The sequence below is a fragment of the Heterodontus francisci genome, chromosome 1 (assembly GCF_036365525.1).
Source record: "Heterodontus francisci isolate sHetFra1 chromosome 1, sHetFra1.hap1, whole genome shotgun sequence".
NCBI lineage: Eukaryota > Metazoa > Chordata > Chondrichthyes > Heterodontiformes > Heterodontidae > Heterodontus > Heterodontus francisci.
In genome coordinates, this window is record NC_090371.1 from 285,609,788 (window position 1) to 285,621,830 (window position 12,043).

The 12,043-nt window shown below is 43.3% G+C and overlaps 1 protein-coding gene across 7 annotated transcripts in view; it reads right to left on the reverse strand.

Annotated features, from left to right (window-relative positions):
- Positions 1–12,043, reverse strand: part of LOC137377532 (sodium/hydrogen exchanger 9B2-like) — a 208,668-nt gene that overhangs the window by 10,431 nt on the left and 186,194 nt on the right. For all 7 annotated transcript variants that reach the window (XM_068047227.1, XM_068047254.1, XM_068047237.1 and 4 more), the window contains 2 exons: positions 3,982–4,118; positions 2,735–2,930 (listed from right to left, as the gene is read on the reverse strand). In XM_068047227.1, the coding sequence (XP_067903328.1) occupies positions 2,735–2,930; positions 3,982–4,118 (333 nt within the window). The remainder of the gene's footprint in view (positions 1–2,734; positions 2,931–3,981; positions 4,119–12,043) is intronic.

Here is a 12,043-nt window from a genome sequence, read left to right on the forward strand (position 1 = left end):
GAGAATGAGAGGACACAGATTTAAAGTGATTGACAAAAGAAGAAAAAGCAACTTGAAAAACCTTTTCACGCAGTGAGTGGTTAAGGTCTGGAATGCACTGCCTGACAGGGTGGTGGAGGCAGGTTCAATCGAGGCATTCAAAAGGGAATTAAACCATTATCTGAAAAGGAAGAATGTGCAGGATTACGGGGAGAAGGCGAGGGAATGGCATTAGGTGAACTGCTCATTCAGAGAGCTGGTGCAGAAACTAAGGGGCAAATGGCCTCCTTCTGCGCTGTAATAGTTCTGTGACTCTGTAAACAGACTGCCTTCACTTGATTTCTAACAGCTGAATATTCATACTGATGAGTAAGAGGAGGAGACATAATACTCTCCTTACTATTTCTCCCACAATATATAAACATCAATCTCACCAACACTAAAGCACTTCCTGTAAATTTGTTACTTTTTCTGTTTCATTCTCATTTCATTTGTTATGTTCTTTTTATCCTTTTCCCTACTCCTGCTTGCTTTTGTGCTCTTCATTACCCTGTTTCTGCATCTCCCATGGTCTTTCAGTCCTGATTACCTGCCTGACAGAGTCCTTAATACTTTACCTGTTTTCAGGATGTACTTGCATGCTGCCTTGCTGCTTCCATAAAGAAAGAATATAACTCGATACCTTAATATTTGACTATGTCACAGTTACCAAATAATTTGCTCTATGAACAAAATACAAGCCTGGACCCAGTGAATTCAGCTTGCATGCCAAGCTTGCCCTTCAGGGATGAGATGTATGCCCAAATTCATGCAGTACTTATTTATCTTTTGTTACATTATCAGGTTATGGTCATCTATGCTTTATAAATGTGATAAGACAATATCATTGTTTGCCTGCTGGAAAATCAGCAAAAATACTGCAGTCCGAATCACCATGGAAGTGGAACACTTGTTCAGTGATTAAGTACATGCCAACCCAATTAAGGTAATTTCATAAAGGAGTTCTGGTCATCAGTGCCATAATAATTATAGAATACAAAACAGAAAAGGTGCTCCCTGAATAAACTTTAAAAATTGTTAGCCACATACCTATTGGGTACAAAATCAATGCCAATGCCACAGTCAGCAAACAGTACACCTTTACCAACTTGTTGCCAGTCACATTTAAAGAGCATAAAAATGTCTTTGTCCACATTGAATTAACTCCATTGGGGTTCAATTCATAAGAAAATAAAGACAATTCCATAACTTCATACAAATCACCACGAACAATTTGATCCGGCCACTTTCAGCTGTAGATCCTCCACATTACATCAATTCTTTCACTTATCACAGAAACATTCACCACAACAGGTTACTTCCCTCATTAGACGCTACCAACACAAAAGGAACACTTGTGCCATTCCAATCACTTATCTGAAAATGTATTGCTGCCATGGCTGCTGCTAACCAGGTTAGCTTTCTTTATAATTGTAAGATGTTGCAATTAGTCATAGAGGCAAAACAGCTGGCAGGAATGGGGTAAAAGATTGGGTGACCGCTTCGCGGAACACCTCCGCGCAGTCCGAAAGCATGACTCCTAGCTTCCGGTTGCTTGCCATTTCAACACACCCCTCTGCTCTCATTCCCACATCTCTGTCCTGGGATTGCTGCAGTGTTCCAGTGAATATCAACGCAAGATCAAGGAACAGCATCTCATTTACCGATTAGGCACGCTGCAGCCTGCCAGACTGAACATTGAGTTCAATAATTTCAGAACATGATGGGCCTCCCTTTTTTATTTAGTTATTTTTTTCTTTATTATTTTTATGTTTATTTTATTTCAGTTTGTTTCATCATTCATTTTTTTTTTTACCATGTGCCGACCCACTTTTTTTCATGTTTGTGCTTTGGGCCAGGGTTGTTCATTTTCTGTCAATTAACACCATCTCTACACTAACGCGTTGTCTTTCAACACACCATTAACATACCTTTTGCCTGTGTTCCATGACCTTCTGGTCAGTTATTCTCTGTGACCCTCTGTCCTATCAACACCTTGCCCTTTGTTATCTCTTGCCCCACCTCCGCTTTATTTGCTTAAAACCTATTACATTTCTAACATTTGCCAGTTCTGATGAAGGATCACTGCCCTGAAATGTTAACTCTGCTTCGTTCTCCACAGATGCTGCCATACCTGCTGAATATTTCCAGCATTCTTGTTTTTATTTCAGATTTCCAGCATCTGCAGTATTTTCCTTTCATTATTCTGGGGTAAAAGTGCGTCTGTTCTGGCATTTGCCCCCATAATCCTAAAATATAGCCTCCAGAATTGGCCTTTATAGCCACTCCAGGCGCTGCTTCACAAACCACTGACCACCTCCAGGCGCGTATCCATTGTCTCTCGAGATAAGGAGGCCCAAAGAAGAAGATAGCCAAATATTAAGCAATGTAAATTTGGAACAGACCTTGCACTGCATCCTAAAAGATTACTGAAGCACATTTTTTTCACTAGTGAAAGCAACCATGGACTAATTATTTTTCTGAATAATTAAAATATTCTTTTTGTATAAGTGGGTGATATTTATCAACATTAGCCAAGTTTCCCACACTGCACATTCTTATTGGTTTTGATATGCCATTTAACTGTTCATCACTTATACCTATATTGCATGGATTCCCTTCAAAGAGGATATATGAACTTCAGACTATACCAGTAAACATATTAAATAGAAGAGCTTTCTGGGATTTTAAGATTGCAGTAAGCTTTAAGACTGACCTTCTCTGTTGTCCCGTTTCTGCTGATTCTCTTTATGTAGTAGCTTCGGGCCTAGTAAGCCAATAATAACTGCTCCGATTGGAGCTGTGATCAGGATTCCCAGAAAGGCCACAGTGAGAACACTCAAGCCATACTCTGCTGCAGTCTTTTCATTTCGGATTCGTGCCATGTCCAAAGCCACAGACCCGATGGCAGCCTAACTCAGCACAAAAGACAATGTTTTATGTGACCTATTCAGCACTTTTGATAATGCAATACATAATGAAAAACTAGAAAGAAGTTCACACAACTTATGGACAAAGCTTATCTTGGACACTCAACATTTACATTGAGCAACAAACAGATCAGCACTTTTATTTTAATTACTGTCCAAACTGGAAGCAATCATAATTTTTCAGTTGAATACTAAACAGATACTCTACAACTATGCCTTGTATTCCTGCTATCTACCCACTTAGATTTAAGCTTTAATATTTATTTTTTAAAGTTGCCCTGATACAGAAGCATCACTTTGCTCCTGTTTTCAGAGGCTGGGGTGATGAACCACAATATAATATAGTGCCTAAAATCTATTTATATACAACACATGAAAAGAATATTTGACACTTATTTCCACGGTAGTCTTTCCTTTACAATCTCTGCTTGTTGTGACCAATCCATGCCTCCTCGGTCAGTCTCTTTTTTTTTTAAACTTGCACTTTCCCAACATACCCTTTAGGCTCCTTATGATGAACCAAAAGCTGGTCAGTATTTCTCTGACTGTGTGCAATTCCAGCCAGATATTGTCTACACAACTCTCTGTGAGCACAGCACTACTCTCCAATGTCACGACTCTCCTCTTCAGCAGCTTGATTTGTAAACAATGCACACAACAAGAGCTGTTTGAACATAGCTGTGATAAATGTAAATGTAAACCTATTGTAACAAATGTAGGCCCTTGGCTCTCATTTCACCCTTAATTTCCAGATCAAATGCATTTTATAACCTTAAATGATCAATTCATTAACAAATTATTCTTTAAACATTTTTTTAAATATTTGGTTTCAGGGGGACACAATATAGTCTGAATTTTGCAATGGACTGTGTAACAAAGTAACAAAATGGGAAAGCAACAAAGTCAATTTGTAGGCAGAATGGGAGTAATGATGCTCTAAAGGAATCAGAATTGACATGGTCAAATCTCCATTTCGTTTCACAGACTGATGGCATTGACAAGTAAAACTACTAAATCATTGCTGGACACCAACCTGAACAGTGGCTTTAGGGATCCAAGCCAAAGAAATAAAAATTTTTTCTTTCATGTTAAATCCGGAGAAATGTACCATGAGAAATGTTACCAAGATTCTGACTACAAGAGCGATGCTCAGAGTTGCAATCCCAAGACCTAGGGTAAAAACACGGCAGATTATTTAGTATCAGGAAGTATAGATGAAAAGGTAAAAATTAGCCCAAACATGCAGTAAAACTGGTTTTCAGGCTGACACCCAAATTATCATTCAGAAACAATTCAGGTCAGACTTTGCATTTATTTAGCGCCTTTCACAACCACCAGATGTCTCAAAACACTTTACAGCCATTGAAGTACTTTTTGAAGTGTAGTCACTATTGTAATGCAGGAAATGCAGCAGCCAACTTGTGCACAAGCTTCCACAGACAGCAATGTGATAATGACCACGTAATATGGTTTTGTGATGTTGGTTGAGGAATAAATATTGGCCCGGACACCAGGGATAGCTCCCCTGCTCTTCTTCAAAATATTGCTACGGAATCTTTAACATTCACCTGAGCAAACAGATGGGATCTCAGTTTAACATCTCATCTGAAAGACGACACCTCCTACAGTGCAGCACCCCCTTAGTACTGTTCTGGAGTGTCAGTCTTGATTTTTGTGCTCAAGTGCTAGAGTGGGTCTTGAACCCAGAACCTTGCAATTCAGAGACGAGAGTGCTACCAACAGAGTCACAGCAGACACTTAGAAAAAAAGAGCATAAGGTGGAAGATGGAATCAAAGATAATCAGGAAGAAATAATCCAAAATATTGGGACAGCATTTCAAGAATGGAAAGCAATTTTCTTTGAGGAAATTTTCCTGATGAAGGCAGAAAAATGACATAATTCACTCTCAATGTGCAACATGGTAGAGTTGCAGGCTGCGGGGAAAGGGCAAGGGAGTAGGACTAATTGAATAGAGCTTTCAAAAAGCTGGCACAGAACTGATGGGCTGAATGGCCTCCTCCTGTGCTGTATGATTTTATGAATACAGACAATGACATAATTCACTCTCAATGTGCAGAGCTAAGTTTGTTGACACTGCCACCCTGTGTTAAGAGGCAGCAATACAACTCCTGCTGGATAGAGAAGACGACAAATTTAATGTCCCCCTGAACAATGTTTGAGAAATTTTAACAGGCAAGTCCAGTAGTCCAGTCGAGCATAACAACTATTACAGTTTTAATGCACTTGAGGATCATGACCCGTAACTGCTGACTTCAGGGCAAAACTATGAAAACATGCAAAAGATATTAACTAGATCCTAAAAGAGGAAAGAGAGATTTTTTCTTAGATCTTGGATGGGCAGCTGAGACCTTGAAATTCCTGTGCCATGTGGGAACTTCAGGACACGTCATGCGCCTTGGGGGCCCCACATGTGTAGGAAGTGTCTCCAGCAGCTTGAGTTCAAGCTCAGGATTTCTGAGCTTGAGGGGAAGCTGGAGTCATTGTGGAGCATCAGGGTGCAGGAGAGTTTCTGGTTCGTACGTTCCAGGAGGTGGTCACTCCACAGGCAGTGAGAGTTCAGGATAATAGATGGGTGGCCATCCATAAGAGGCAGCAGGTGCAGGAGTCTTCGGGGTGTGCCTTTTGCAAACCGGTTCTCAGCTTTGGAGACTGCTGGGCGTGACAACACCTTGAAGTAGTGCAGTCCAGACCGTGGCACCAATGGGCAAGGGACTGTACAGGACGGAACAGCAAAGGGTAGAAATGCAGTTGTTATAGGAGATTCTATAGTTAGGGGAACAGACAGGCATTTCTGTAACCCTCATCATAAGTCCCGTGTCGTGCTTTGCCTTCCTGTATAAAGTGCCAGTATAAAGGACATGGACAGGGTGCAGAATATTTGCAGGGGGAAGGTAGTGTGTCAGACTTTGCGGTATATGTTGGTTTCAACGACCAAGAGAGCAGTTATTGAGGTCCTACCGTCAGATTTTCAGGAGTGAGGGCAGAAGTTAAAACATAGGACCCCGAAGATGGTATTCTCTGGATTATCCCCAGTCCCACATGCTTGCGAGGGTAGCAAGAGGAAGATAGGGAGGATCAATGCGTGGCTTCAGGCATGTGCAGCAGGGATGGCTTCAGGTTCCTGGAACATTGGGACCAGTTCTGGGGTAGGATGCACCTATTCAAAAGGCATGGGTTGCACCCTAACAGACTGAGACCTATGTCCTCATGGGGAGATTCACGAGTGTGGTTGGGGAGAGTTTAAACTAAATTGGCAGGGGGTGGCCATCAGCATATAGAGTAGAAAAGAGGAATAAGGTGCATGATGTGAGTGTGTTGGATAGTACTAGAGAAGGGAATAGTTCTACATTAGATAGCAGGAGACTAAGAAGGGTTACGTGGAATATAAAGACAGATTTAGAATGCATGTATGGAAATACACAAAATGGTGAGCACTGGGCACTTAATATTCAAGGGTACAAAAGATAGGGAAGCAAAAAAGAGAGGTGGAGAGGCAGTACTGATTAGGGAAGACATTATAGTGTTGGAAAGGAAGGACGTCCATGAGGGGGTAAAGACTGAATCCATTTGGTTTGAGTAGAGAAGCAAAAAGGGTACAATCATGCTACTGGGGATATTCTATCGGCCTCCAAATGGTGAGAGAGAGATAGAGGAGCAAATCTGCAGGAAAATCACAGAGACATGCAAGAACTATAGAGTGGTGATGTTGGAGGACTTTAATTACCCAAATATCAATTGGGATAATGTTAAAGGGTAAGGAGGGGAAGGAACTTCTGAAATATTTTCAGAAGCATTTCCTTGATCAGTATGTGCTCAGCCCAACAAGAAAGGATGTATTACTGGATCTGGTGCTGGGAAATGAGGTGGGCCAAGTGAACCAAGTGTCTGTCAGGGAGCACCGGTATAAAAGAGTGATCATAGTATCATAAGGTTTAGATTAGCAATGGAGAAGAGCAAGGAATAAAATCTTAAGTACAACTTTAAAATTAGAAGTGGACTAACTTCAATGGGATGAGAGGGGATTCAGCCAGGGTAAAATGGAACCGAAGATGGACAGGAAAAACTGTAATGGATCAATGGGATATGACCTCCTTTTTCCTCAACCAAGGATTCCCACCCACTGTTGTTGACAGGGCCCTCAACCGTGTCCGGCCCATTTCCCGCACCTCTACCCTCACCCTCCCAGAACCGTGACAGGGTTCCCCTTGTCCTCACTTTCCACCCCATCAGCCTCCATATCCAAAGGATCATTCTCCGCCATTTCCGCCACCTCCAGCGTGATGCCACTACCAAACTCATCTTCCCCTCCCTTCCCCGTCAGCATTCCGAAGGGATCGTTCCCTCCGCGACACCCTAGTCCACTCCTCCATTACCCCCACCACCTCGTCCCCGTCCCATGGCACCTTCCCCTGCAATCGCAGGAGGTGTAATACCTGCCCATTTACCTCCTCTCTCCTCACTATCCCAGGCCCCAAACACTCCTTTCAGGTGAAGCAGCGATTTACTTGTACTTCTTTCAATGTAGTATACTGTATTTGCTGCTCACAATGTGGTCTCCTCTACATTGGGGAGACCAAGCGCAGACTGGGTGACTGCTTTGCGGAACACCTCCGCTCAGTCCGCAAGCAGGACCCCGAGCTTCCGGTTGCTTGCCATTTCAACACTCCCCCCTGCTCTCATGCTCACATCTCTGTCCTGGGATTGCTGCAGTATTCCAGTGAACATCAATGCAAGCTCGAGGAACGGCATCTCATTTACCGATTAGGCACACTACAGCCTGCCGGACTGAACACTGAGTTCAATAATTTCAGAGCATGATGGCCCCCATTTTACTTTTAGTTATTTTTTCTCTTTTTTTTTCTTTTTTTCTTTTTTACAATCTTTTTTTCTTTGTGTTTATTTCATTTCATCTTAGTTTGTTCAGTTTGCTTACCCACTGTTTTTTTTCATGTTTGTACTTGCTGCTGTTCAATCTTCAGTCCGTTAACACCCTATCTGTACTAATGCTTTGTCTTTCACACACCATTAACATATTGTTTGCCTTTGCTCCATGACCTTTTGGTCAGCTATGTGGCCTTGTCCAATCTACACCTTCTCCTTAGTTATCTCTTGCCCCACCCACGCCTCACTTGCTTATAACCGTTGACATTTCTAATATTTGCTAGTTCCGAAGAAGGGTCGTTGACCCGAAACGTTAACTCTGCTTCTCTTTTCACAGATGCTGCCAGACCTGCTGAGTGGTTCCAGCATTTACTGTTTTTATAAAGGGTCAATGGGTGATCTTTAAGGAAATGATGTTTAAGGCACAGGGTAGGTACATTCCAACAAGGGAGACAGATAGGGAACCAAAGCCAGGCTCCTTGGATGACGAGGGAGATAGAGAATATAATTGAACAGAAAGAGGGTGCGTGATGCAGGTCAGATGAATTATTTAAGCGAGAACCAGGCCACATACAATAACTTCAGAGGGGAAGTGAAGAGGAACACACGACTGGCAATGAGAGAATGAGAGAACAGAACAGCAGTTAACATAAAAGAGAACCCAAAAACTTTCTACCGGCATGTAAATAATAAGTGGGTAGTAAGAAGCAGGCTAGGGCTTATTAGAGATAAAGTGGGTGATATATGCCTAGAGACACAGGGTAAGGCTAGAATACTTAATGAGTACTTTGTATTGATGTTTACTAAGGAAGAAGGTGCTGACAAAATATCAGTAGAAGCGGAGTTGGTAGAGGTAATGGATAGGGTGAAAATTGATAGGAAGGATGTACTGGAAAGGCTGACTGTGCTTAGAGTGGGTAAGTCACCTGGTCCAAATGGCTTGCAACCCAGGTTGCTAAAGGAGGTGGGACCGGAGATAGCGGGAGGGTTGGCCATAATCTTCCAATTTCGCTTGATACGGTGGGGGGGGGGGGAGGGGGGGGTGGTGCCAGTGGGTTGGACAGTGGCAAACGTGACACCCTTATTCAAGAAAGGTTGTAAGGATATTCCTAGTAGTTACAGGCTGGTCAGTTTATCAGTGGTGGGTAAGGTTTTTGAATCAATAATCAGCAAAAAAATATCAACAGGCACTTCTAGGAATGAGGGATTTTAGCTATAAGGTTAAGTTGGAGAAGCTGGGGTTGTTCTCCTTAGAGCAAAGGAGATTGACAGGAGAATTTGTAGAGGTGTACAAGATTATAACAGGGTTAGATAAGGTAGACAAAGAAAAGTTGTTCCCATTAACTGATGGCATAAGGACAAGGTGACACAGATTTAAGCTTTTGTCAAGTGTCAAGGAACTGTATTTTTTTCTCCTTTGTTTGAAACAGTGCACCTTTAAGACTCTGTTAAAAACAGTGTACCTTTAAGACAGAGTAACATTTTAGATTTCTGAGAACAGTGTGCCATAGCTGCATTTGTTACCTAGGCAACAGCAGGAAAGAGGTCACATGGGATAATATTACAATTTAACTGTGTGTAAAAACCAGCTAAAACCAGTTTTGATTGACACCCTTCAAGAAGGGTAGCAGGGATAAAGCAGGTAATTACAGGCCGGTGAGTCTAACATCGGTGGTAGGGAAAATATTGGAAAAAATTCTGAGGGACAGGATTAATCTCCATTTGGAGAGGCAAGGATTAATCAGGGACAGTCAGCATGGCTTTGTCATGGGAGATAGTGTCTAACTAACTTGATTGAATTTTTCGAGGAGGTAACTAGATGTGTCGATGAGGGTAAAGCAGTAGATGTAGTATACTTGGATTGCAGTAAGACTTTTGATAAGGTCCCGCATGGGAGATTGGTTAAGAAGCTAAGAGCCCATGGAATCCAGGGCAATTTGGCTTAGTGGCAGGAGGCAGAGGGTGATGGTCGAGGGCTGTTTTTGTGAGTGGAAGCCTGTGACCAGTGGTGTACCGCAGGGATCGGTGCTGGGACCCTTGCTGTTTGTAGTGTACATTAATGATTTAGACGTGAATATAGGAGGTATGATCAGTAAGTTGGCAGATGACACGAAAATTGGTGGTGTTGTAAATAGTGAGGAGGAAATCCTTAGATTACAGGGAGATATCGATGGACTAGTAAAATGGGTGGAGCAGTGGCAAATGGAATTTAATCCCGAGAAGTGTGAGTTAATGCATTTTGGGAGGACTAACAAGGCAAGGGAATACACAATGGATGGTAGGAGCCTAGGAAGTATAGAGGGTCAGATGGACCTTGGTGTACTTGTCCACAGATCACTGAAGGCAGCAGCACAGGTAGTTAAGGTGGTTAGGAAGGCATATGGGATATTTGCCTTTATTAGCTGAGGCATAGTGGCGCAGACCGTCAAAGTCATTTGGCGGAATGCCTCATCACCAGAACTTTCAAACAAGCACCAAGACGTAGCTTGGCTGGTGGTGAGAAGGGCCCTCCCCGTCAGATCCTTCATGCACACCCGAAGTCTCGCCCCCTCCGCACAGTGCCCCCGCGTTGGCTGTGGTGGGGAAGAGACGGTCGCCCACCTCCTCCTGGAATGTGCCTTTGCAAAGCAGGTGTGGAAAGAGATGCAGTGGTTTTTGTCAAGGTTCATCCCAAGCAGCTCTGTAACACAGGAGTCTGTGCTCTACGGGCTGTTCCCAGGGACGCACACCGAGACAAACATCAACTGCTGCTGGAGGACTATCAATTCGGTGAAAGACGCCCTTTGGTCTGCCCGAAACTTGCTGGTCTTCCAGCGCAAAGAGTTGTCCACCACCGAATGTTGCAGACTGGCACATTCCAAGGTCCAGGACTACGTGCTGAGGGACGCACTAAAGCTTGGGGCAGCCGCAGCAAAGGCTCAATGGGGAAAGACCACAGTGTAAGGTTCCCCCACCAAGCTGGACTGAGGGGCTGGAACCATGGGAAGCCCCTCGAACTGTATCGTTAATATTCTCAATTGCTGTAAATGTAAAACTGTAATTGACATGACAATTGTGAAACGGAAGGGTTGGTAAGAAACTCATGACATTATTGAAAGAAACTGATCTCTTTTGCAATGTTTGTATTTTTTCGTGCTGTTTGGAAACTGTTTGGCAATGTAATTTTTACAGATTTTTATGAATAAAGTATATTTTGGAAAAAAAAAAGCTGAGGCATAGTGGCGCAGTGGTTAGCACTGCAGCTTCACAGCTCCAGCGATCCGGGTTCAATTCTGAGGACTGCCTGTGCGGAGTTTGCAAGTTCTCCCTGTGACCGTGTGGGTTTTCGCCGGGTGCTCCGGATTCCTCCCACAGCCAAAGACTTGCAGGTTGATAGATAAATTGGCCATTATGAAAATTGCCCCTAGTATAGGTAGGTGGTAGGGGAATTGAGGGAAGGTGGGGATGTGGTAGGAATATGGGATTAGTGTAGGATTAGTATAAATGGGTGGTTGATGGTCGGCATGGACTCGGTGGGCCAAAGGGCCTGTTTCAGTGCTGTATCTCTAAATAAATAAATAAAATAAATAAGAGCAGGGAAGTTATGATGGAGCTGTATAAAATGCTGGTTAGGCCACAGCTGGAGTACTGTGTACAGTTCTGGTCGCCACACTATAGGAAGGATGTGATTGCACTGGAGAGGGTGCAGAGGAGATTCACCAGGATGTTGCCTGGGCTGGAGCATTTCAGCTATGAAGAGAGACTGAAAAGGCTAGGGTTGTTTTCCTTGGATCAGAGAAGGCTGAGGGGGGACATGATTGAGGTGTACAAGATTATGAGGGGTATTGATAGGTTAGATAGGAGGAAACTTTTTCCCTTAGCGGAGGGGGCATAGATTTAGGGTAAGGGGCAGGAGGTTTAGGGAAGATTTGAGGAAAAAAAATTTCACCCAGAGGATGGTTGGAATCTAGAACGCACTGCCTGAGGAGGTGGTGGAGGCAGGAACCCTCACAACATTTAAGCAGTATTTAGATGAGCACTTGAAATGCCATAGCATACAGGGCTACGGGCCAAGTGCAGGAATATGGGATTAGAATAGTTGGGTGCTATATGGCCGGCACAGACACGATGGGCCGAAGGGCCTGTTTCTGTGCTGTATAACTCTATGACTCTACGACCAGCGAAGCATGCTTACTGGAGGAAAGAGCTGTCT